We start from the raw sequence: 26,751 nt of genomic DNA, 5'->3' as shown, positions 1-26,751 counted from the left end.
CCCAAACCTCATCATCATATAATATTCCTGTATAATAAACCTGCACATGTACCCCCTGAATCTAAAATGAAAGTTAAGAGGAAAACAGTTCAATCATGACAAAGTAAAATCACAGTGGCAACTGTGATTAAGGAACTGAATTTTTAATTTTATTTCATTTTAATTAACTTAAATTTAAATAGCCACATGTAGCTAGTGGCTATTGTATTAGACAGCACCAATTATTAATACTGAATTGCACTTTCAGTGAAAAATGTGCACAGTTTTTTGTTTGTTTGTGACAGAGTCTCGCTCTGTCACCCAGGCTGGAGTGCAATGGCGTGATCTCGGCTCACTGCAACCTCCACCTCCCAGATTCAAGCGATTCTCCTGCCTTAGCCTCCTGAGTAGCTAGGATTATAGGCATGCTCCACCAAGCTTGGCTAATATTTGTATTTTTAGTAGAGACGGGGTTTCACCATGTTGGTCAGGCTGTTCTCGAACTCCTGACCTCATGGTCTGCCTGCCCTGGCCTCCCAAAGTGCTGGGATTACAGGCATGAGCCACCACACCCAGCCCCACAGTTTTTATAATTCTTTGTGTACTATGTTTGTTCTGATTTTCTTTTCTTTTCTTTTCTGACAGAATTTTACTCTGTCACCCAGGCTGGAGTGCAATGGTGTGATCATGGCTCACTCCAGCCTCAACCTCCCAAGTTCAAGCAATCTTCACACCTCAACTTCCCCAGTAGCAGGGACTACAGGCACATGCCACCATGCCCAGCTGATTTTTAAATTTTATTTTGTAGAGGCAAGGTATCACCATGTTGCCCAGGCTGGTCTCAAACTCCTGGGTTCAAGCAGTCCTCCTGCCTTGGCCTCCCAAAGTGCTCAGGCATGAGCCACTGTGTCTGGCCCTAATTTTGTTTATTTATTTTAGAAACATGATCTCATTCTGTTGCTTAGGCTGAAGTGCAGTGGCGCAGTCATAGACCACAGCAGCCTCGAACTCCTGGGCTCAAGTGATCCTGGGCCCAGCCTCCCAAAATGCTGGGATTACAGGTGCAAGCTGTCATGCCCAGCCTGATTATATTTATTGACATGTAATATTATGCCTGTTGAATCTAATAATAAAAATTAGGACTTGTATTCTGTAACTCCTACTTTTATGTTTCTATTATTAATTTTTATCATATTTTCAGAATGCATGATGCATGATGGTTTGGAAATTCAAAAACCAGATTTTTCACTACAGCTAGCCTCAGAAGCATTGGGCTAGACAGTTGTCACAGTACGGGCAAAAGCCCTGTTTCCCTAACAGGGCTATTTCTCATTGTAAATTCACAAAGCAGCATTCTAGAAAAGGAAGTGACTGGTGGGACATGAAAGTGGAAGACTATTTTGGAAAATGTGGTCAGAGAGAGCTCAGTGGTGGCACTGAGCAGGGGAAACAGCATTCCAAGGAGAGACAGAATAGCAGTCTTTACGGCATGGAAAAGGGAACAGTGTGTTTAAGGACAGAAAGTGTGGCTGGATGTTGGGAAGGGAGGGAGAGTGGTGAGGAAAGAACTGGAAAGGAAGGAAAGAGTCAGATTTTGCATGACCACAGACCTTGCCCTCTCCTCCTCTCCTGCATTGTAGATCAAAGTTAATGCACCACAGGCACCGGATAGGCATGAATAAGTGCTTTAATCAAAATGAATGTGAAGGCTCCATGCAGTGGCTCATGCCTGTAATCCTATCACCTTAGGGGGCCAAGGTGGGTGGATCACTTGAGCTCAGTAGTTCAAGACTAGCCTGGGTAACAAGATGAAACCCCATCTTTGCAAAAAATACAAAAATTAGCCCAGTGTGGCACGTGCCTGTAGTCCCAGCTACCTGGGAGGCTGAGGTGGGAAGATTGCTTGAAGCTGGGAGGAAGAGGTTGCAGTGAGCCGAGATCACACCACTACACTCCAGCATGGGTGACAGAGCCTGACCCTGTCTCCTGTCTCAAAAAAAAAAAAACAGCACTTGAAGAATCAACCATATCTTATTGTACACTGACCTTGGTTGTATAGAAAGAACTATCTTGGCCGGGCACAGTGGCTCACACCTGTAATCCCAGCACTTTGGGAGGCCAAGGCGGGCGGATCACCTGAGGTCGGGAGTTTGAGACCAGCCTGACCAACATGGAGAAACCCCGTCTCTACTAAAAATACAAAAAAAAATTAGCCAGGCATGGTGGCACATGCCTGTAATCCCAGCTACTTGGGAGGCGGAGGGAGGAGAATCGCTTGAACCCGGGAGGCGGAGGTTACGGTGAGCTGAGATGGCGCCATTGCACTCCAGCCTGGGTGACAAGAGCAAAACTCTGTCTCAAAAGAAAGAAAGAAAGAACTCTCTCTTATGTTTGCAGCCCAGGAAGTAGACTGAATAATAATAGTCAACTCTCACAAGAAGTTAGAGAGTGGGATTCCCATGCCACAGGTTAAGACACTGAGGCTCAAAAATTATATTACTATGAGGTAGATCAGCAGGACTTGTTTTCCAAGCACTGGTCAAGACCCCTGGTTGCAACCCTGCTTCTCAGAGCAGGATCTGGTTGAAACAGGGTGCAGTGAAGAAGCCAGCCAAAACCAGAAGATGGTAATGAGAGCAACCTCTAGTTGCCCTCACTGCTTAGTAGCATAAAGACACTCCCACCAACACCATGACAGTTTACAAATGCTATAGTAAGGGCCCAGAACTTACCTTACCTGGTTCCAGAAACTCCCTGATCCTTTTTCAGAAAGTTCTGAGTAGCCCACCTCTTAATTAGCATGTAATTAAAATCGGTCTAAATACAGCTGCCAACATCCCATACACTGCTCCTCCAGGCACAGCGCCCATGGGGTAGCCCTGGTCCACAGGAGCAGTACCTCTGCTGCTGCTGTAGTGTACACCTGCTGCTTCAGTAAAAGTTACTGTCTCCACCACAGAATTCTTTCCTGGGCAAAGCCAACAAACCTTCAGGCCAAGTCCCAACTTGGGGGCTCACCTGCACTGCATCAACTTGTCCTAATCACACACCTAACAAGAGACAAACCCAAGTTCAGGCCCTTTCCATTCTCTTTGACTGCCCTTCTTCAAAATGAGCCCAAAGCAACCCTTTTCAAAACATGAAAATGTCTGTATATTTTAATTTGGTTTTGTAATCATTTTAGAGACTTTGCATTTATTTTGAGAGTTCCTCTTTTGTATTAGTTTCCTGAAGCCATTGTAACAAATTACCACAAGTTTGGTGGCCCAAAACAACAGATATTTATTCTCTCACAGTCTGGGGACTAGAATTTTGAACTCAAGGTGTCAACAGGGCCTCCTCCCTCTGAAGGCTCTAAGGGACAGCCTGTTTCATACCTCTTCCAGCTTCTGGTGGCTGCAAGTGTTCCTTAGCTTGTTGCTGCATCATTCCCCTCTCTGCCCCTGCGCCCACATGGGCTCCTCCTCTTCCCTCTGCGTGTCTCTTATAAGGGCGTTTGTGGTTGGACACAGGGCCCTCCAGTATAATGCAGGATGATTTCAACTTGAGACCCTTAACTTAATTACATCTGCAAAGACTCCTTTTCCAAATAAGGTCATATTCACAGGTTCTGAGGACTAGAATGAGGACATTCCTTTCTGTGGGCCCTTCCACAAACCATTCAGCCCTCTATCCCCTCCATGTGCTGCAGCCTGGAAACTCTCCCCAGATAGCAAGCTGGGGACTCACACTGACCTTATTTGTTTATCTTCTCTGAAAGATCCCTGTCCTGTGCTTCCTGCTGTCCGAAAACTGTTCTACTTATTTTGCCCAATTTTCCAGTTGTTTAAGGAAGGACAGTGAATCCAGTCCCTATTACTCCAGCATGGCCAGGAGCAAAATTTGCACCCATGAGTGTAAGCTCATTGAGTGTGGGAACATTTCCTGTCTTGCCTCTCTAGTGCCTGTAGAAATGATTGGAGCACAGTACTCCTTCCTTAACAGTTGATGAATTGAAGAACAAATGAATGAAAGGGAAGTTCATCTAAACCTTTTGTTTTTCTCTTGTTTGGGACTGAATGGCAAAAAACCCTTTTACCTCTGTCAGCCAGATGAGCTTGAGCCATCTCTCCTTAGCTGAGGATCTGCTGGTGTAATTCTCAGTTTCCTCCTCAATCTGCTCACAGCCCCTAAATCTGGCTCTCATGGTTAATGCAAGAAACTGGTGTTGGGAAATGTAAGAGATTTACCTAAGGAGCACATTTTGGGTAATGATTTGTAAGACATATGTTCTGTCCGTGTTTTTAAATAAAAAGAACGCAGGGCATGTTGAGGGGAGGGGCTAATGTGGGAAAGGAGAATGAATAGTATTTTTGAGTGAGTAGCAGTATTGTCACAAAGAAGAGAGGCCCCCCAATTTGTTGATGGAAAATTAATGATAGGCACTGAGAAAATATGAGGCAGGAGAAAAGCAAGGAGCCTGCCTATCAGTGAACACAAATTATACACTAGATCAGTCCATATCAAAACAGAGGTGGCCATATACAGAGAAAAATGGTTTCTGCTTTTATTTCCACAATCACACACTAATTAAGTTAAAAAGAAAACAGTTATTACCACTATCAATAGCATTTATGAATGCATCTACTATATGGCTGTTTGACTTATCCAAAAATCTGGTTGTGCCTACAATATAGAACTTTGTTTGAATTTAGTATATCATATTTTTATTACAAATATAAGATTATAGATACTGGTTATTAACAAGCCAAAAATACAGAGATTGATACAGAACAAGTTAGAAATCTCCTACTCTAATCACAGTGGCCTGAGGGAACCAATATTAGCAGTTTAGTACGTATCTTTCTACGTCTTTTTCAGGGTTCCTCTGAATATATAAAAATAATGTATACAGTGAGTGGTTTCTGGCTTTATTAAAACGTGAACAAATGAAATACATAACTTGTTTATTTCATTTAACAATAGATTAGTGACATGTCACCAGATAAATACACATAGATTTATTTATGTCAGATTTTTAAATCTAGAGTATGAATTTACCGCCGTTTACTTAAGCTGCTCCCTGAATGAGGTACATTCGGGTGATTTTTCAGGTTTCACTATATGTAATGCTACAATAAACACCCTTGTGACTGCAGAGTGTTTTAATTTTATCACCGCAGATACTCGAGCCTTGAAATGTCACCTTTCAAATGACGCCTTTCCCCATCCTCCCTGTCAGTTGGAGAACGGAGCTGAAAGGGGAGTGAAGAAGACTGCCAACACGGATAATTACTCCACACAGCACATGGCCAGCAGCCTCCTGCTACAATATTTACATCCTATTCCATTGAGATGGCACTCTCTGCTCACATGACCCAAATGCAGTTCTCACTCCGCCAAGAACACAGCCGAATGCGAACTGCATTGGCAGCTTTGCACATGCTCTGTCTGGCCCTGTGAATCCTCACTCACCCATTCAGATTTCTGTTGGTGTAAAGCGACATTCCAGCTGCTGAAGCTCCGTGATCTGCTGTGTTTTCCCAGCCCAGATCCAAGGCAGGTGGCCCATACAATTTTACTATCTTTTTAGAGTTTAAGTAATTGTGTTTATTTATTTGGGGGTGGAGGGTGTATTATGCCCATGTACAGCTGTTGAATGAGGCCATAGAGAAACTCTTTTCCTAGCAGGTATTTACAGGAATAGCATTTACCTATTTTCATCACCTTGCCTTGACAACAGCCTGCAGCTCTGATGCACATTTAATCCTGAAACAGAGGTCTTGGCAAACGATGCTGCCTCTGACTGTCGTGTTGACTGTAATGTTTGAGATGGTGTTTTCTCCTCTCTAGAGACCTGGATGCTTTTTGCCATTCTGATGGTAAATGATGAGACAGGCTACCATGGATTTCAGCACCCCTTCTGTGTTTGATCAGCAAAGAGGTAAAATGCTGCTTTAACACATTCTTTGGTTGTTAGCATCCTTAGTCTCGTGGTATGGATTTACAGTTGTAAGGAGAGAAAGAGAAGTGTGCGTGTGTGTGTGTGTGCGTGGGTGTGCATGAGTATTTGCTATGTAGGATGGGGAAAGAGGATTTCACCCAGAAAACAAACCTGTTCAAAATATTCACTTCTAGTTTGATAAGCATCTGAAACAGAAAAATAAGCTTATGATTTGTTGTATGAGCTTATGATCTTATTGAAGTATTCCTACCTTCAAATTTTAAAAACTGGATTTCAAGCACACTATTTCAGATAGTGTCATCTTTATTCTGTTTTTTCCAAATCTTTTTTAAAAATTAGATTAAGCAATGTAAGAACACATCACTTTTTTTATCATTCTATTAACCCAGTATCTCATTGCTGTATCTTCGTAAGCATTTTTTGATTCCTTTCAGGAATAGATGTTGCCTGTATTTATGTCGGGTTGATATGTTATGTCATCCAAGGTTGTGTAATGACATATCCCTATGCTATTATTTGCAATGACAGGGTATATCTTCCTTACTTATAATTTCTGCAGTGGAGGCAATTTTCCACATCAAAATGTTGCTGTGAGATCAACTTATCCTTATAATATCACGTATTTGGCCATGTGGTCTATGTGTATACATTTTGCATATGCAATGTGTTTATATACATCTTCATGTAATACTTATGTGTAATAGTAAATCTTTTTTAGTATAAACATGAAATTTCCATTTTATAAACATAACAAATATTTTTAGAATCTTTTCTTAAATATCTAATATTTAAACCACTTTCTACAGTCTCTGAATATTCTTCAAGATCCTAAGTTCCTTTGGTGATTTTATCTGTTTTGGCTACAACATGAAATGGTGGTTTGAAAAAGCCTCATTAAGAAAATGTATTGCTTCATTCTTTTTTCCCTTTTCCTGCTCTAGGTCATAGCATGTTTATTACCCCTTAAGCTACATCTGGCTTCGTGGGTGAATTATTTTAGCCCAGTGGGTTTCTCCAAAAATAAATTTATATTTAGATTCCTGAGTTAGCTAATGTATATATGTATATAGTGTGTTCTCCGGGTCTTAGCTCATTTGGAATAGTGTGTGTGTGTGTGTGTGTGTGTGTGCCTTCAGAACGTGCCGGCTCATACCATGTTTAGATCTGAACACCATAGAGAAAGGGGTTGTCACAGCTGTGCCCACCACCATCTTCTCCTCCTGGTACATTTTATATCACTGATAGCAGTCAGTAAAAGTGAAAATCTGCTAAGAACCAAAGAGCTCACACTGGCTAAAAAATGATGTTGCTGAGCCACGAAACACACAATGGATTTATTTTTGAAGACTAATTGGAGGGAGCTGGGACTGACTGAAGAAGAACTAGCTCTTCATAATGAATTTTACATGTTTCAGTGCTGTACCTTCTAACAGGATTGAGCCCCAAACATAGTTAAGATACAGAATTACAAGACTGATTTTCTTATAACACCTTTCATGTGAGCAATTCACAGCAATTCCTCCACCTGGGCCCGATTCTCTCCCATGGAAGTTAACCCTCTCCCTGCCATCTTTATCTCTATTTCTCAATCCTTTCTCTCTTTCTAGAGGTTTTATCATATGGTGGAAAGAGCATGGGATTTTAAATCTTATAGACATAGATCAGAATGGCAGATCAGCTACTTCTTAGCTGTGTGACCTTGGCAAGTTACCTAACCTCTCTTGGCCTTAGTTTCCCCAGGAATACAGTGGAGGAAATGATGCTTACCTAGCAGGGTTGTTGTGAGGATCTAAAATGACATATAAAAAGCACCTGTCAGCAATGCCTGATATTCAATAAGTATTTTCCCATTTTGGCTGCAGCTGTTATTATTATTGCTGTTGTTATTATCACCTTGGACTGGGAGTTTCTGAAGTGCAAAAGACTACTCATCTCTCTACCTTCAGCCTGAATGTAGCAGTCCTCAGATCAAATGAGGGCTTAGTGCTGGATGACTAAATTACATTAATTATTTTTTTCAGAACCCTATGATACCATTTATAGCAAGACCTAGAATAATAATTAAGCCATTCCTGAATAGTTTTATTACCCCATTAATCTTTCCTCTTTCTTAAAAGCATGAAAGACCATGGGGGCTGAGACCATTATACAGATTTTAAATATTATATTTTTGGACAAACCAAAGGGAGGTGACTTTCTCAGGAAAAGTTGAGCATGGGGCTTTAGTTGAGGGTTTTTCATGAATCGTTACTATCTGGATAAGTGAACCCTAGCAGCACTGGCTTTACATGCAGATGGGGACAGAAGACATTGCAGCTGGAAGAACCTTAGCAATCAGGTAACCTGCTGGTTCTCACATGACTGTACTTAAGAATCATCTGGGCCGGGCACAAAGGCTCACGCCTGTAATCCCAGCAGTTTGGGAGGCCAAGGTGGGCAGATCACAAGGTCAAGAGATCGAGACCATCCTGGCCAACACGATGAAACCCCGTCTCTACTAAAAATACAAAAATTAGCTGGGCACACGCCTGTAGTCCCAGCTACTTGGGAGGCTGAGGCAGGAGAATCGCTTGAACCTGGGAGGTGGAGGTTGCAGTGAGCTGAGATCGGGTCACTGCACTTCAGCCTGGTGACAGAGCAAGACTCTGTCTCAAAAAAAAGAAAAAGGAATCATCTGAAGAAATTCTGAAAATGCTGATGCTTGCATCCCACCCAAGGAGATTCCAGTTTAACTGCAGTGGTTGGCCCAACCAGCACTCTTTGGGAAGTTCTCATGGACAGCAAAGATTGAGAACCAGTCATCCAACCTACCTCTCTTCCACATTTCAGATGCGGGAACTAAAGCACAGAGAGGTTCAAAGTTGGGTCCTTCCTAATAATAATAACAACAACCCACTAAATAGCAACAGAGGGGACTGAGGCCCAGGTGTTCTCCATCCATACAACAGGGCAATAGGAAGCTTCCTGCACATGGCCAATCCCTGGCCTAGCACTGACTCTGGCTCATGGTTGCCCAGAGAATGGTGGAAGAATATGATGCAGAAGGACCTTCAGGGCTCCAACGAGGTGGGTTTGGTAAGCCTGAATCCCTCCACATGCATTTGCCTGTATTTCTCTTTAGCTAGAGGCAACGAGGCATGCCAGGGTCTTGGTGACAGATGGTCATTTGCTCAAGTCCTGTCTCTGCCCTCTTCCTAGTTACATGAACTTGCACAAACTAGTTGATCTCCACTGGCTTCTGTCTCCTTGAGTGTAAATGTGGATAATACTATATTACATATTCACAGAGCTGCTGGAAGGCCTAACGATCAGATTGTTTGACTGGCCAGGGCCATGCTCTCTGGCTGGCTTTGCAAAACTGTGAGGGAGGAAGCCTGGGTCTTCAGAACTCTCCACTCTCTTTTGTGCTTTCAGCTTTCACCATAGCAACGTCTCTTCTGGTCCCACGTGTTCTTTCTGGCTGTGTTCCCTCTCAAAGCCCACACATACAGGAAGCGACCTGTAGTAAAGCCATTTACTACAGAACACAGAGGTTCCTGCTAAAGTCTACATATTATGTAACTGAAGATACTTGCGTTGTAAGCTTTGTCACGATTTGTGGAAAGAAAAGTTTTGCTGCGCCTGAAAGAATCCCAAACCTGAGAGAGAAAACAGGGAAAAAGAAAAAAAAAGGCGAGGGGTTGGCAGGGGGAGGGGGGCGAGTAGCCTCAGGGCCTCACCCACTCCTCTGTGTTGTTGGGGGTGAGGAGGGCCTGGCCCTGCCAGGGTCTCTGAGGAAATATGCCTGACGAGGCTGAGCGGTGTGTTTGCACACACCTGTGTGGGCTGTGGACCACCCTCTGGCACAGGTCTTTTCTCTTGTCGAGTTGCTGGAAAAGGAGAGGAAGGGCTTTGTCTTCTAGCCCAGATTAATACAGTGTGTGATTGTCTCTGGGCTGCTGTAACCAATTATCACAAGCTGGGTAGCTTAAAACAACAGAAATTTATCCTCTCACAGTTCTGGTGCCCAAAAGTCTGAAATCAAGATGTCAGCAGCAGGGCGGGCGCAGGGGCTCATGCCTGTAATCCCAGCACTTTGGGAAGCCAAGGCGGGCAGATCACCTAGGATCAAGAGTTTGAGACCAGCCTGGCCAACATGGTGAAACCCTGTCTCTAGTAAAACTAAAAAATTAGCTGGATGTGGTGTCACGCGCCTGTAGTCCCAGCTACTTGGGAGGCTGAGGCACAAGAATTGCTTGAACTCAGGAGGCGGAGGTTGCAGTGAGCCAAGATTGCGCCACTGCACTCCAGCCTGGGTGACAGAGTGAGACTCCACCTCAAAAAAAAAAAAAGAAAAGTCAGCGGGGGGCCTACTCCTAGAACCTTTGGGAAAGAATCTTCCCTGGTCCTTCCAGCCTTGGCTGCTGTGGCCTCATCACTCTGGTCTCTGCCACCATCTTCACCTGGCCTCGTCTGTGTACATCGCTCCTTCTCTGTACCTGCCTCAAAGTTCCTCTGCCTCTCCTTTAAGGATGCATGTGATTGCATTTAGGGATCACCCAGATAATCCAGGATAAACTCCTCCTCTCAAAGTCCTTGGCTTAATGACATCCTTTCAGATATAAGGTCACAGTCACTCTCTTGCCATATAAGGGAATAGCCACAGGTTCCAGGATTAGAGGTTAGAACATATCTTTAGGGCCACCATTCAACCCATTGCAGGGAGTGAGAAGAGATCAGATCCCAGAAAGCACGCAACACTGTGACTCGGGTTTTGGTAAAATCCATTCTCATTTAAGCTAGAAGAAAAATTGGCAAGTAAGAGGTGGGGGAAGTGGGGGAGCATCTGTTTGGTGCCGACTCTGTGCAGGGCTTTACATGGATACATATTGACAAGAGGGAATGTTTACGGAGCATTTAGCAGAGCCAGGCTCTGTCCTAAGGACTGCACACAGACTAGCTCATATAATCCTCATATCAGCTTCAGAGTATGACCCCCTTTTACCGATGAGGAAATTCAAAAAGGTTATGACCTACCCAATGTTACCACAAAGTAAAACAGCAAAGCTAGGATTCCAAGCTAAATCTGTTTCACTTCAAAACCCGTGTTCTTTCTACTGCGGAATGTCTTTTCCTTGGCCAGCAATAAGGTTTAATAAAAAAAAAGACATCAATGAAAAATCAAATTAATGAAACGTTTATTTTCACAATCAAGCTCTTATTCCATTGTGTTGTGGATTTTTGAAGTTCCCACACACAGATGTGCAGGGGTTTTTTGGTTTGTTTTTTGTATTTTTTATACTTTAAGTTCTAGGGTACATGTGCACAATGTGCAGGTTTGTTACATATGTATACATGTGCCATGTTGGTGTGCTGCACCCGTTAACTCATCATTTACATTAGGTATATCTCCTAATGCTATCCCTCCCCCCACCCCACAACAGGTCCCAGTGTGTAGTGTTCCCCACCCTGTGTCCAAGTGTTCTCATTGTTCAATTCCCACCTATGAGTGAGAATATGCGGTGTTGGTTTTTTGTCCTTGCAATAGTTTGCTCAGAATGTTGGTTTCCAGCTTCATCCATGACCCTACAAAGGACATGAACTCATCCTTTTTTATGGCTGCATAGTATTCCATGGTGTATATGTGCCACATTTTCTTAATCCAGTCTATCATTGATGGACATTTGGGTTGGTTCCAAGTCTTTGCTCTTGTGAATAGTACCGCAATAAACATATGTGTGCGTGTGTCTTTATAGCAGCATGATTTATAATCCTTTGGGTATATACCCAGTAATGTGATGGCTGGGTCAAATGGTATTTCTAGTTCTAGATCCTTGAAAAATCACCACACTGACTTCCACAATTGTTGAACTAGTTTACAGTCCCACCAACAGTGTAAAAGTGTTCTTATTTCTCCACATCCTCTCCAGCACCTGTTGTTTCCTGACTTTTTAATGATTGCCATTCTAACTGGTATGAGATGGTATCTCATTGTGGTTTTGATTTGCATTTCTCTGATGACCAGTGATGATGAGCATTTTTCATGTGTCTGTTGGCTGCATAAAGGTCTTCTTTTGAGAAGTGTCTGTTCATATCCTTCACCCACTTTTTGATGGGGTTGTTTGATTTTTTCTTGTAAATTTGTTTCAGTTTGTAGATTCTGGATATTAGCCCTTTGTCAGATGAGTAGACTGCAAAAATTTTCTCCCATTCTGTAGGTTGCCTGTTCACTCTGATTGTAGTTTCTTTTGCTGTGCAGAAGCTCTTTAGTTTAATTAGATCCCATTTGTCAATGTTGGCTTTTGTTGCCATTGCTTTTGGTGTTTTAGACATGAAGTCTTTGCCCATGCCTATGTCCTGAATGGTATTGCCTAGGTTTTCTTCTAGGGTTTTTATGGTTTTAGGTCTAACATTTAAGTCTTTAATCCATCTTGAATTAATTTTTGTATAAGGTCTGAGGAAGGGATCCAGTTTCAGCTTTCTACATATAGCTAGCCAGTTTTCCCAGCACCATTTATTAAATAGGGAATCCTTTCCTCATTTCTTGTTTTTGTCAGGTTTGTCAAAGATCAGATGGTTGTAGATGTGTGGTATTATTTATGAGGGCTCTGTTCTGTTCCATTGGTCTATATCTCTGTTTTGGTACCAGTACCATGCTGTTCTGGTTACTGTAGCCTTGTAGTATAGATTGAAGTCAGGTAGCATGATGCCTCTAGCTTTGTTCTTTTTGCTTAGGATTGTCTTGGCAATGTGGGCTCTTTTTTGGTTCCATATGAACTTTAAAGTAGTTTTTTCCAATTCTGTGAAGAAAGTCATTGGTAGCTTGATGGGGATGGCATTGAATCTATAAATTACTTTGGGAAGTATGGCCATTTTCATGATATTTATTCTTCCTATCCATGAGCATGGAATGTTCTTCCATTTGTTTGTGTCCTCTTTTATTTCGTTGAGCAGTGGTTTGTAATTCTCCTTGAAGAGGTCCTTCACATCCCTTGTAAGTTGGTTTCCTATGTATTTTATTCTCTTTGAAGCAATTGTGAATGGGAGTTCACTCATGATTTGGCTGTCTGTTTGTCTGTTATTGGTGTATAGGAATGCTTGTGATTTTTGCACATTGATTTTGTATCCTGAGACTTTGCTGAAGTTGCTTATCAGCTTAAGGAGATTTGGGGCTGAGATGGTGGGGTTTTCTAAATATACGATCATGTCATCTGCAAACAGGGACAATTTGACTTCCTGTTTTCCTAATTGAATACTCTTTATTTCTTCTGCCTGATTGCCCTGGCCAGCACTTCCAACACTATGTTGAATAGGAGTGGTGAGAGAAGGCATCCCTGTGTTGTGCCAGTTTTCAAAGGGAATGCTTCCAGTTTTTGTCCATTCAGTATGATATTGGCTGTGGGTTTATCATAAATAGCTCGTATTATTTTGAAATACATTCCATCAATACCTAATTTATTGAGAGTTTTTAGCATGAAGGGCTGTTGAACTTTGTCCAAGGCCTTTTCTGCATCTATTGAGATAATCATGTGGTTTTTGTCTTTGGTTCTGTTTATATGATGGAGTACGTTTATTGATTTGCATATGTTGAATCAGCCTTGCATCCCAAGGATGAGGCCAACTTGATTGTGGTGGATAAGCTTTTTGATGTGCTGCCGGGTTTGATTTGCCAGTATTTTATTGAGGATTTTTGCATCAATATTCATCAGGGATATTGGTCTAAAATTCTCTTTTTTTGTAGTGTGTCTGCCAGGCTTTGGTATCAGGATGATGCTGGCCTCATAAAATGAGTTAGGGAAGATTCTCTCTTTTTCTATTGATTGAAATAGTTTCAGAAGGAATGGTACCAGCTCCTCTTTGTACCTCTGGTAGAATTCGGCTGTGAATCTGTCTGGTCCTGGACTTTTTTTGGTTGGTAGGCTATTAATTATTGCCTCAATTTCAGAGCCTATTATTGGTCTATTCAGGGATTCAACTTCTTCCTGGTTTAGTCTTGGGAGGGTGTATGTGTCCAGGAATTTATCCATTTCTTCTAGATTTTCTAGTTTATTTGTGTAGTGGTGTTTATAGTATTCTCTGATGGTAGTTTGTATCTCTGTGGGATCAGTGGTGATATCCCCTTTATCATTTTTTATTGCATCTGTTTCTTCTCTCTTTTCTTCTTTATTAGTCTTGCTAGTGGTCTATCAATTTTGTTGATCTTTTCAAAAAAGCGGCTCCTGGATTCATTGATTTTTTGAAGGGTTTTTTGTGTCTCTATCTCCTTCAGTTCTGCTCTGATCTTAGTTATTTCTTGCCTTCTGCTAGCTTTTGAATGTGTTTGCTCTTGCTTCTCTAGTTCTTTTAATTGTGATGTTAGGGTGTCAATTTTAGATCTTTCCTGCTTTCTGTTGTGGCATTTAGTGCTATAAATTTCCCTCTACACACTGCTTTAAATGTGTCCCAGAGATTCTGGTATGTTGTGTCTTTGTTCTCATCGGTTTCAAAGAACATCTTTATTTCTGCCTTCATTTCATTATGTACCCAGTAGTCATTCAGGAGCAGATTGTTCAGTTTCCATGTAGTTGAGTGATTTTGAGTGAGTTTCTTAATCCTGAGTTCTAATTTGATTGCACTGTGGTCTGAGAGACAATTTATTATAATTTCTGTTCATTTACATTTGCTGAGGAGTGCTTTACTTCCAACTATGTGGTCAATTTTGGAATAAGTGTGATGTGGTGCTGAGAAGAATGTATATTCTGTTGATTTGGGGTGGAGAGTTCTGTAGATATCTATTAGGTCTGCTTGGTGCAGAGCTGAGTTCAATTCCTGGATATCCTTGTAAACTTTCTGTCTCGTGGATCTGTCTAATGTTGACAGTGGGGTGTTAAAGGCTCCCATTATTATTGCACGGGAGTCTAAGTCTCTTTGTAGTTCTCTAAGGACTTGCTTTATGAATCTGGGTGCTCCTGTATTGGGGGCATATATATTTATGATAATTAGCTCTTCTTGTTGAATTGATCCCTTTACCATTAGGTAATGGCCTTGTCTCTTCTGATCTCTGTTGGTTTAAAGTCTGTTTTATCAGAGACTAGGATTGCAACCCCTGCCTTTTTTTTGTTTTCCATTTGCTTGGTAGATCTTCCTGCATCCCTTTACTTTGAGCCTATGTGTGTCTCTGCATGTGAGATGGGTCTCCTGAATACAACACACTGATGGGTCTTGACTCTTTATCCAATTTGGCAGTCTGTGTCTTAATTGGAGCATTTAGCCCATTTACATTTAAGGTTAATATTGTTGTGTGTGAATTTGATCCTGTGATTATGACGTTAGCTGGTTATTTTGCTTGTTAGTCGATGCAGTTTCTTCCTAGCATCAATGGTCTTTACAATTTGTCATGTTTTTGCAGTGGCTGGTACTAGTTGTTCCTTTCCATGTTTAGTGCTTCCTTCAGGAGCTCTTGTAGGGCTGGCCTGGTGGTGACACAATCTCTCAGCATTTGCTTGTCGGTAAAGGATTTTATTTCTCCTTCACTTGTGAAGCTTAGTTTGGCTGGATATGAAATTGTGGGTTGAAAATTCTTTTCTTTAAGAATGTTGAATATTGGCCCTCACTCTCTTCTGGCTTGTAGAGTTTCTCACGAGAGATCAGCTGTTAGTCTGATGGGCTTCCCTTTGTGGATAACCCGACCTTTCTCTCTGGCTGCCCTTAACATTTTTTCCTTAATTTCAACTTTGGTGAATCTGAAAATTATGTGTCTTAGAGTTGCTCTTCTTGAGGAGTATCTTTGTGGCATTCTCTGTATTTCCTGAATCTGAATGTTGGCCTGCCTTCCTAGGTTGGGGACATTCTCCTGGATAATATCCTGAAGAGCGTTTTCCAACTTGGTTCCATTCTCCCCATCACTTTCAGGTACACCAATCAGACGTAGATTTGGTCTTTTCACATAGTCCCATATTTCTTGGAGGCTTTGTTCATTTCTTTTTACTCTTTTTTCTCTAAACTTCTCTTCTCACTTCATTTCATTCATTTGATCTTCAGTCACGCATACCCTTTCTTCCAGTTGATCGAATCGGCTACCGAAGCTTGTGCATGTGTCACGTAGTTCTCATGCCTTGGTTTTCATCTCCATCAAGTCATTTAAGGTCTTCTCTATGCTGTTTATTCTAGTTAGCCATTCATCCAATCTTTTTTCAAGGTTTTTAGCTTCTTTGTGATGGGTTCGAACATCCTCCTTTAGCTCAGAGAAGTTTGTTATTACCAATCTTCTGAAGTCTTCTTCTCTCAACTCATCAAAGTCATTCTCCATCCAGCTTTGTTCCATTGCTGGCAAGGAGCTGCATTCCTTTGGAGGAGAAGAGGCCCTCTGATTTTTAGAATTTTCGGCTTTTCTGCTCTGGTTTCTCCCAGTCTTTGTGGTTTTATCTACCTTTGGTCTTTGATGATGGTGACATACAGATGGGGTTTTGGTGTGGATGTCCTTTCTGTTTGTTAGTTTTCCTTCTAACAGTCAACACCCTCAGCTGCAGGTCTGTTGGAGTTTGCTGGAGGTCCACTCCAGACCCTGTTTGCCTGGGTATCACCAGCGGAGGCTGCAGAACCGCAAATATTGCAGAACGGCAAAATGTTGCTTCCTGATCCTTCCTCTGGAAGCTTAGTCTCAGTGAAGCACCTGGCTATATGAGGTGTCAGTCAGCCCCTACTGGGAGATGCCTCCCAGTTAGGCTACTCGGGGGTCAGGGACCCACTTGAGGAGGCAGTCTGTCTGTTCGCAGATCTCAAACTCCATGCTGGGAGAACCACTACTCTCTTCAAAGCTGTCAGACAAGGATGTTTAAGTCTGCAGATGTTCCTGCTGCCTTTTGTTCAGCTATGCCCTGCCCCCAGAGGTGGAGTCTACAGAGGCAGGCAGGCCTCCTTGAACTGCAGTGGGCTCCACCCAGTTCGAGCTTCCTGGCCGCTTTGTTTACGTACTCAAGCCTCAGCAATGGCACATGCCCTTCCCCCAGCCTCATTGCTGCCTTGCAGTTTGATCTCAGACTGCTGTGCTAGCAGTGAGCAAGGCTCTGTGGGTGTGGGACCCTCCGAGCCAGGTGCGGGATATAATCTCCTGGTGCGCCGTTTCCTAAGACGGTTGGAAAAGCGCAGTATTAGGGTGAGATAACCCAATTTTCCAGGTGCCATCTGTCACTGCTTCCTTTGGCTAGGAAAGGGAATTCCCTGATCCCTTGCACTTCCCAGGTGAGGCGGTGCCTCGCCATGCTTCGGCTCACACTCGGTGGGCTGCATCCACTGTCCTGCACCCACTGTCTGACAAGCCCCGGTGAGATGAACCTGGTACCCCAGTTGGAAATGCAGAAATCACCTGTCTTCTGCATCGCTCACACTGGGAGCTGTAGACTGGAGCTGTTCCTATTTGGCTATCTTGGAACCTCCCTCGATGTGCAGGTTTTAAATCCAACTGCTCATCTAAAATGGGAATGCTAGACAAAAAGATCTGTGCTTTGCTGAAAAAGCAAAAGTAAAAAATCTGGCATGACAACCAGATGCCTCCAAAGGAAGAATAAGCAAATTTTGAATGGTGTTTTGGACAAGGGAGTCCTCTGAAAGGAGCTTTGAAAGACAAGCATAGGAGATAGGAAAGGAAAGGGAATGATTTGGGCTCAGTTGCTGAGTTCAGGCTCAGAGATCTTGAATGGGAGCCTGGAATAAACCCAGGAACATTGAGGAGAATTCTGTGATTGATTTTCAGATTGACAGTCCAGATAAATGAAGACTAGCTGGCAAACCAGCACTGGTTTTGAAGCAAATTATATGTTGCCTTTGAGAAAATGCTTAGCCTTCTCTTTCTCTTGGTCAAGAAAGAGGAGCGGAGGGAAAGAGAGATGGGAGAAGAATCTTTTTTTCCTGTTCTTGACCACTCCTGAACAAGTCTAGGCAAGCATGTTTGTTTCAGTGTTTTGTTTTGTTTTGTTTTGTTTTTTGAGATGGAGTCTCACTCTGTCACCCAGGCTGGAGTGCAATGGCGTGATCTTGGCTCACTGCAACCTCTGCCTCCTGGGTTCAAGCAATTCTCCTGCCTCACCTCCTAAGTAGCTGGGATTACAGCTGCCCAACATCATGACCATCTAATTTTCGTATTTTTGTAGAGACAGGGTTTCACCTTTTGGCCAGGCTGGTCTTGAACTCCTGACCTCAGGTGATCTGCCTTCCTCGGCCTCCCAAAGTGTTGGGAGTACAGGCATGAGCCACTGTGCCCAGCCTCTTTCAGTTTTCTTGATCACTCCTGAATAAGTCTAGGCAAGTGTGTTTGACCTCCACCTTTCTCTGCCCCCTTCTTTGTGATGCTGCCTTCTTCCAACCTACCAACTCCTGAGAAAGTGTGTGACAGACCAATCCATTCTGGAGTGTGCTGTGGCCTCTATCTGTTACCCCCTAGGACAGGTTGTGCCCCCAATAACCTGAGCATCCCTTTCCTTCCACCCTTTATGGCTCCTCTTATGGGCTCTACAGAAGGAAGCCCCTGGTTGAGCTTATCCAAATAATTACCCTTCACAGCCATCAGTATTCTTCACCACAGGACCACCCAGCTGTCCTGGGGGAGGGGGCCTCTTGCCAGAGTATGCATCCCAAGAGGGAGGACCCTTGAGTGGTATCCAGAGAGAATAGAGACTCACTTGGGCAACCACATCTAAATCAACCCTGATGTTTCCTACAACTCATTGGATCAGCTTCAGGAGGCTCTCCCTCAGCTCAGCCTCTGGTGCAGTAGGCAGCCAGGCCACCACACTGAGCTCTTCCTGTCATCTCTACTCACTAACTCCACAGTTCCAGAACTAAGCAACTGTGCTGGGTACCTGATATTCATGGATTTTCCCTTTGATACCACTATTTTGATACAAGGATATTTTAACCAAAATGGATATGGAGTCTAAAAGAAAATACAATAAGCTTGTAGCTGTTTTATTATTACAAAACAAGCATGAGACAAACATCTCACTCATCATCAAATGTGGGACAAGGTGAGAAGGTGAGGGTATGGATGCACTGAAGTCAAAGGTTGGTGCAAAAGGTGGCATATGGGTGGGGCTAATACCACTAACCAGGAGTCACATGATTAATGCACTTGTAAATCTCTGTTGGTCATTTAATGCAGGGTCTGCTGAATTGTGTTTGAGAATTCCCTTATATCATGAATGATCTACATGTCAGATTTTCTGATTTATCTTTTAAAGTCATGATGGTTTTACCCTAATATTTACCTTCAATCAATATGTAGGTTTGTGTGCTTAATAAGGGCTCTTTGTTTTCTCTTTGTGAAACCTAAGAATGGCACTTGCTCATTAATGAGCCTATTCTTATTTTATCAGGTATACTGAGGGAGGAAGAGAAGGGGAGTCATTCCAGTATACATGGAAAGTACTTCCATTTCTAAGTGCGCTCTCAGAACTTAAGATATATGCATATAATATTCACTAGTATTCAAATTATTTTAAATTTTTCTTTTTTCTTTTTTTTTGGAGGCAGAGTCTTGCTCTGTCCCCCAGGCTGGAGTGCAGTGGCACCATCTCGGCTCACTGCAACCTCCACCTCCGGGGTTTAAGCGATTCTCCTGCCCCAGCCTCCCACGTAGCTGGGATTACAGGTGCCTGCCACCACGCCTGGTTAATTTTTGTATTTTTAGTAGAGACGGGGTTTCGCCATGTTGGCCAGGCTGGTCTCGAACTCCTCACCTCAGATCATCTGCCTGCCTCAGCCTCCCAAAGTGCTGGGATTACAGGCGTGAGTCACCGCACCTGGCCTAAATTTTTCAAAAATAATTTCAAACTTATAGAAATGTTGTAAAAATAAGAATCATATAAAAAAACACTTGTATGCCTTTTACTCAGATTCATCTAATGTTAACATTTTGCCCTATTTGCTTTATCATTTGCTTTTTCTGTCTCCCTCACTCCTTCCCTCTCTCTCTCTCTCTCTCTCTCTGTGTCTCTCTCCCTCAACATGTGTGTGTGCTTTTTGTTAATCTAGCATCTGCATTCTAATTTTGTCTATTGACCTAATACAGGTATACCTTGGGGATACGGTGGGTTTGTTTCCAGACCACTGCAACAAAGTGAATATTGTAAAAAGTGAGTTATACAAACTTTTGGTTTCCCAATGCATGTAAAAGTTAGGTTTACGCTGTACTGTAATCTATTAAGTATACAATAGCATTTTGTCTAAAAATGTGCATACCTTATTTTAAAAATACTTTATTGCTAAAGAAAAGCTAACGATCATCTGAGCTTTCAGCCATCTTTTTGCTGGTAGAGGGTCTTGCCTCGACGTTGATGGCTGCTGACTGATCTGGGTGGTGGCCGCTGAAGGTTGGGGTAGCTATGGCAAGTTCTTAAAATAAGACAAAAATAAAGTTTGCTGCATCAACTGACTCCTTCTTTCATAAAGGATGTATCTGTAACATGTGATATGGTTTGATAGCATTTTACCCACAGTAGAAATTCTTTCAAAACTGGAGTCAATTCTCTCCAACCCTACCACTGCTTTATCAACTAAATTTATGTAATATTCTAAATCCTTTGTTGTCATTTCAACAATATTCACAGCGTCTTCACCAGGAGTAGATATGATCTCAAGAAATCACTTTCTTTACTCATCCGTAAGAAGCAAATCTTCATCCATTCAAGGTTTATCATGAGATTGCAGCAATTTAATCATATCTTCAGGCTTCACTTCTAACTCTAGTTCTCTTGCTATTTCCACTACATCTGCAGTTACTTCCTCTACTGAAGTTCTGAACTCCTCTAAGACTTCTTCAAAACTCCTGTTTGGAGAGTTGAAATTAACTTCTTCCAAACCCCCATTAGTGTTGATATTTTTACCTCTTTCAATGAATCATGAATTTTTTTTTTTTTTTGAGACGGAGTCTCGCTCTGTCACCCAGGCTGTAGTGCAGTGGCACAATCTCGGCTCACTGCAAGCTTCGCCGCCTAGGTTCACGCCATTCTCCGGCCTCAGCCTCCCGAGTAGCTGGGACTACAGGCGCCGGCCACAACGCCTGGCTAATTTTTTTTGTATTTTTAGTAGGGACGGGGTTTCACCATGTTAGCCAGGATGGTCTCTATCTCCTGACTTCATGATCCGCCTACCTCAGCCTCCCAAAGTGCTGGGATTACAGGCGTGAGCCACGAATCATGAATGTTTTTAATGGTATCTTGAATAGTGAATTCTTTCCAGTTTTTCTTATTTTTTTTTATTTTCTCTGGCAGAAACTAATAGAGCAGAGGTTTTCAATTTACTTTGCCCAGATCCATCAGAGGAATCACTATCTATGGAGGCTATAGCCTTGCAAAATGTATCTCATAAACAACAAGACTTGAAAGTCAAAATTACTCCTTGATCCATGGGCTGCGGAATGGATGCTGTGTTACGGGCATGAAAACAACATTAATCTCCTTGTACATCTCTATCAGAGCTCTTGCTTAGAAAAAATGATTCATTTCAAAATATTACTGCTCATTGACAATGTATTGTCAGTATTTTTTTGAAAGGAATTTTTCTTTCTGGCCAGTAGGTCTCAATAGTAGGCTTAAAATATGCAGTAAACCATGTTGTAAATAGATTTGCTATCATCCAGGCTTTGTTATTCCATTTATAGAGCAGAGGCAGAGTAGATTTAACATAATTGTTAAGAGCCTTCAGGTTTTGGAATGGTAAATGAGCACTGGCTTCAACTCCAAGTCATCAGCTGCATTAGCCCCTAACAAGAGTCCTTTGAAGCCTTGAAGCTGGGCAGTGACATTCCTTCTCCAGCTATGAAAGTCCTAGGTGGCATCTTCTCCCAATAGAAGGCTGTTTTATCTACATTGAAAATCTGTTGTTTAGTATAGCCACCTTCATCAATGACCTTAGCTAGATCTGCTGGATAACTTGCTGCAACTTCTCCAACAGCACTTGCTGCTTCACCTTGCATTTTTATGTTATAGAGATGGCTTCTCTCCTTAAACCTCATGAAACAACCTTTGTTAGCTTTAAACTTTTATTTTGCATCTTCCTTATTTCTCTCAGACTTCATAGACTTGGAGAAAGTTAGGGGCTTCCTCTGGATTAGGCTTTGGCTTAAGGAAATGTGGTGGCTAAATTGGTCTTTTACCCAGGCCACTAAAACTTTCTCCATATCTGCAATAAAGCTGTTTCTCTTTCTTGTTATTCATGTGTTCACTGGAGTAGCACTTTTAATTTCCTTCAAGAACTTTTCTTTGCATTCACAACTTGACTAACTGACACAAGAGGCCTCATTTCTGGTCTGTTTTAGCTTTCAACATGCCTTCCTCATTGAGCTTAATCATTTCTAGCTTTTGATTTAAAGTGAGAGGCTTGTGACTCTTCCTTTCACTTGAATACTCAAAGACCATTGTAGGGATATTAATTGGCCTAATTTCAATATTATTGTGTCTCAAGGAATAAGGAGGCCTGAGGAGAGGGAGAGAGATGGGGGACTGGTTGGTCAGTGGAGCAGTCAGAGAACACATTTATCCATTTAAGTTCACCATCTTCTGTGGATGCGGTCCATGGGACCCAAAACAATTACAATAGTAACATCAAAGATCACTGATGACAGGTCACCATAACAGATATGATAATAATATGTATTATATAGAGTATAAAATATTCATATCTATTTCCTTATACTTATTTCCTAACTATGAAATTAATACTACCTTTTTCAAAAAATTCAAGCAATGCATAAATGAATACAGCATAGAAAGTGTTATACCCCTTTAACTAGCAAAGAGCTATGTTCTTCAGCATCTCTTTTTTTTTTTTTTTTTTTTTTGAGGTGAAACTATTCACAATAGCAAAGAGTTGGAACCAACCCAAATGTCCAACAACGATAGATTGGATTAAGAAAATGTGGCACATATACACCATGGAATACTATGCAGCCATAAAAAATGATGAGTTCTTCAGCATCTCTTATCCCCAGCCTATTCCCAGCTTCTCAGCCACCAACATGTATTCATGACAATTCACCCTGCATGCCAGGGTTGGGGAATCACCTCCAAAGAGAAACAAGAGATCTGGCCAAGAATACTAGCCAGTACTCCTGATTAAAAGAAGAGCTATCACTCTGGGTTATTAAGCAGCTCCCATGTACCAGGCACTGTGCTATACTCTTTCTTCCTATTATCTCACTTAATCTGTGCCACAGACTTTGAGACAGATTCCATTTTTAGTCCATCTGAGGTTACATAACTTGCCCAAGGACACACAAGACAAAGGACAAGGCTGTCATGTTAACTCAGGCTTCTGACCCCCAAGCCCTCCCACACTCCTCTTCATATCAAGATATACTTTCTAGATTCTGACAGTCCACCCGATCAACCCCTTTCTGACACCTAGCACGAGAAGGAAAAAGTGATGGTGGCTAGAGTCCTCAGCAGAGTGCCCGACTCCCTCTGTGATTTGCTCAAGGTTGGCTGGCAGGGACAACAGCCACCACTGTGGCTCCACTGGGCTAGGCTTCCCTTTGGAATGAGCTCTGCTAAGAGGCCTCAGCTCAGTGTGACAGCCCCACTTCTTCCAAAGAGGATTCAGTCTCCATGGCGGTCTGCCCTTGGAGCAAAGAATGGCCCCAGCATCCCAGGAGGAGGAGAAGGAGGTTAAAAGGGTGAGATTACACTGGAATATAACTGGAGGAACTGATGTGATGGGAACTAGAGATTGCCAAGGCCAGGGCTTGGCTTTTATCATGGAAGCTTCTGAAGGCGGGTTGTTATTTACCTACTCAGCCCATTTGTTCTATGCAGCAACAAGTGGACCTTTCTCCAAGAGAGTTCAGAGATCTCCAACCCTGTAAACAGGGTCACACAAAAACAACAGTTGATTAAAAAAAAAAAAAAAGAATTCTTTCAGCCTTGGCATCTTGCTCTTTGGTTGTGGGCCCATCAACTTTACCCTTGAGACCACTCCTATGATCTTTAATTCACCAAAGTAAATCAGCACACAGTCTGCTATTTTAAAAAACTGTAAGAGGTGCACCTGAAATTCACCTAGATTGACACTTTTATCCTTCTGATCACTTAATATTATTTTTTAAATGGCATCCTAGAGTTCTGGCCACAACTGGGCTGGCCCAGCAGGGACCACTGAATATATGGAGTTGAGATAGGTTGGTTGATTTCAGGTGGCCACAGCAGGAACCAATTTAAGGATGGATCCTGGAAGTGTTTCATCTTAGAATAGCAGTCCCTTTAGAATTAGAAGGAATCTTAGTGAATATATAACCCAGTTCCTTCACTGTTTATATGTGAAGACTGAAACATAAAGGGATTAGCAGTGGTACAGTGGAGTAAACCCTGTGGCCACTGGAGCTGACTGGACACTCAGATCCCAGTGCTGCTGCTTACTGTGTGCTCCAGCTGGTGACATATTTATCCCTTGCTTTCCTTACCTTGTAAGTTAAGATGATTATACTACAAACGATTGTTTGAAACTGTTGGTGTGGGTTATAGGATCGTTATAAAGATGATTACAACCATCCTCAGAGGATTGTTATAAAGATTTAATGAAGTAATGCATACAAAGTACCTGGCACCACGCCGGGCCCACAGAATCACTTAGTAAGTGCTAGTGATCATTATAAATGACTCATCTAAGGTCACATGGATGACTGGTCTCCCCAGGTCAAGAGAACATCCCACACTCCAAGCCTTCGCTTCCTCTGTAATGAATTCATGGCAGAGCACCCTGATATTGTTTGACTGTGCCCCCACCCAAATCTCACTTTGAATTGTAACAATCCCCATGTGTCAAGAGCAGGGCCAGGTGGAGATAATTGAATCATGGGGGTGGTTTCACCCATACTGTTCTTGTGGTAGTGAATAAGACTCACAAGATCTGATGGTCTTATAAATGGGAGTTCCCCTGCACAAGCTCTCTTGCCTGCCACCATGTAAGATGTGCCTCTGCTTCTCCTTTGCCTTTCACCATGATTGTGAGGCCTCCCTAGCCATGTGGATGAGTCCATCAAACTTCTTTCCTTTATAAATTACCCAGTCTCGGATATGTCTTTATTAGCAACATGAGAACAGACTAATACACACCTCTTTTTCATTTGGAAGTTGGAAGGGACAGAATTGCCTGAGCAGGTAAACCACATCAGAAGGAAATTAATCCTTCAGGGACACTCATAGGCTTTGCAGTGCTTCTGCTTTCCCTGCCCTCTGGTCCTGGTGTTCTATCTTCTGGGTCTACGATGCCTTCTGGATAAAACTCTCCCCTTGCTCCTAAGCCAGCCTATCTGTTTACTAACATCTTCCATGCTAGTCTCAGGCAAGTTTCTGGGCTCTTTGCTGCTCTAGTAATCTATCTAGTTTTGAAGCAGAATCTCACTATTTTAATTATTACAGTTTTATATGTTGTACTATTCGATAGAGGAAATCTCCCTCAATATTGTTTTTTTTTTCAATTTTGTTGGATATTCTTACCTATGTTTTGTTTGTTTTTGCTTTTAGAATGGTAATATATTCACACACTTTTAAGGTATTAAAAATGTCCGATGAGTAATCCATCACCACTCCTACCTTCAGTGGGCCAATTCCCTTCCCTGGAAGCAAAATAATGTAACCAATGTCTTATGCATCCTTCCAGAGAGATTCAGTGTACTAATAAGCAAATACTTAAATATATTCTTTTGTTTTCTTTAAAACATAAATATCTATTTATTTTTACAAACAAAAGTTAATGTTTTCCTGACACCTCCTCTCAAACAATTGTTGGAAATTTGAATGAAATGAGATTAAACATATTTTAATCTGGTAATAATTAAAATTGTATATACTCTTTAGTCCTCCTGTCTAGGACTATGGTATGCATTTCCATAAATTCAACTTTTCTGTTATATCCCACAATAAAGTTTTTATCCAGAAGACATCTTAGACTCAGAAGATAGAACACCAGGACCACAATACAGTTTTTCTCATTTAAATTATGATATTTTGGTGAGGTTTATTACTGGGTATTTTATATTTTCATGTAATGAATTATTTTCCCCCTTATGTTATTTAATATAGAACTATTTAGTTTTATATTTATTTTTAAACCTGACTAACTTAATTGAATCTTATTAATTCTACTTATTCTATGGATAATTCCCATGTGCTGTCTGGTAGATAATTAAATCATTCAAACCCTGATGGTCAGTGCCACACAGTGGTTGAGAACCCTGGCTTCAGGCCAGATGGACTGGTTTCAAATCCTGTCATTTAATAGCTGTGCAACTCTGGGAAAGTTGTTGAACCTTTCTGTGCTTCAATTTTCTCATCTTTAAATGGAGCAGAGGGGTTAAATACTACCTACTTCATAAAGTTGTTGAAACAAATAAATGGCCTAATTCCAATGAAATTGTTAAGATAGTGCCTGGAAAAGAATTCGTCTGTAAAAGTTAGCTATTAATAAATTATTATTATTTTGCTCTTCCTTTATGATTATTACATTTCATTTCTTTTTGCTTCATATCTTACTGCATTTGTTAGAATTTGTCTTATTTCTTCCCTTCTCTATTGTTTCACTATTAGGTATAATGTTTGCAATTGGTTTGAAATAGATAAGCACTTTTTATCTGTTTATCTTATAGGGGTCAAATTTCATAAATGCTTTCTGGTGTTTGCTCATACAATCACTTATTTTTCCTTTGCTCTATTGGTATGACATATTTTATTAATAAATATCCTCCAACCAAAATATTTTTATATTCTAGAATAAACTGTATTTGACCATGATGCATTATTTTATTTCAATACCCAACTGAAATTGATCCAGTAGAATTTAATTTAAAACTTACAATTTTGAGGCCGGGCGTGGTGGCTCAC

At 41.7% G+C, this 26,751-nt stretch overlaps 1 protein-coding gene across 1 annotated transcript in view; it reads left to right on the top strand.

Moving 5' to 3' along the window:
- Positions 1-5,814: 5,814 nt before the first annotated feature.
- The window catches only part of ANKRD55 (ankyrin repeat domain 55), a 95,740-nt gene continuing 74,803 nt past the window's right edge, over positions 5,815-26,751 (top strand). The window contains exon 1 of the mRNA XM_032145427.2: positions 5,815-5,902. Coding sequence (XP_032001318.2) covers positions 5,845-5,902 — 58 coding nt within the window. The 5' untranslated portion in view covers positions 5,815-5,844. The remainder of the gene's footprint in view (positions 5,903-26,751) is intronic.

The sequence above is a fragment of the Hylobates moloch genome, unplaced genomic scaffold (assembly GCF_009828535.3).
Source record: "Hylobates moloch isolate HMO894 unplaced genomic scaffold, HMol_V3 SCAFFOLD_23, whole genome shotgun sequence".
Lineage (NCBI taxonomy): Eukaryota > Metazoa > Chordata > Mammalia > Primates > Hylobatidae > Hylobates > Hylobates moloch.
The sequence above is the reverse complement of the archived record's forward strand: the minus strand, read 5'-3'. Positions and strand labels throughout refer to the sequence as shown.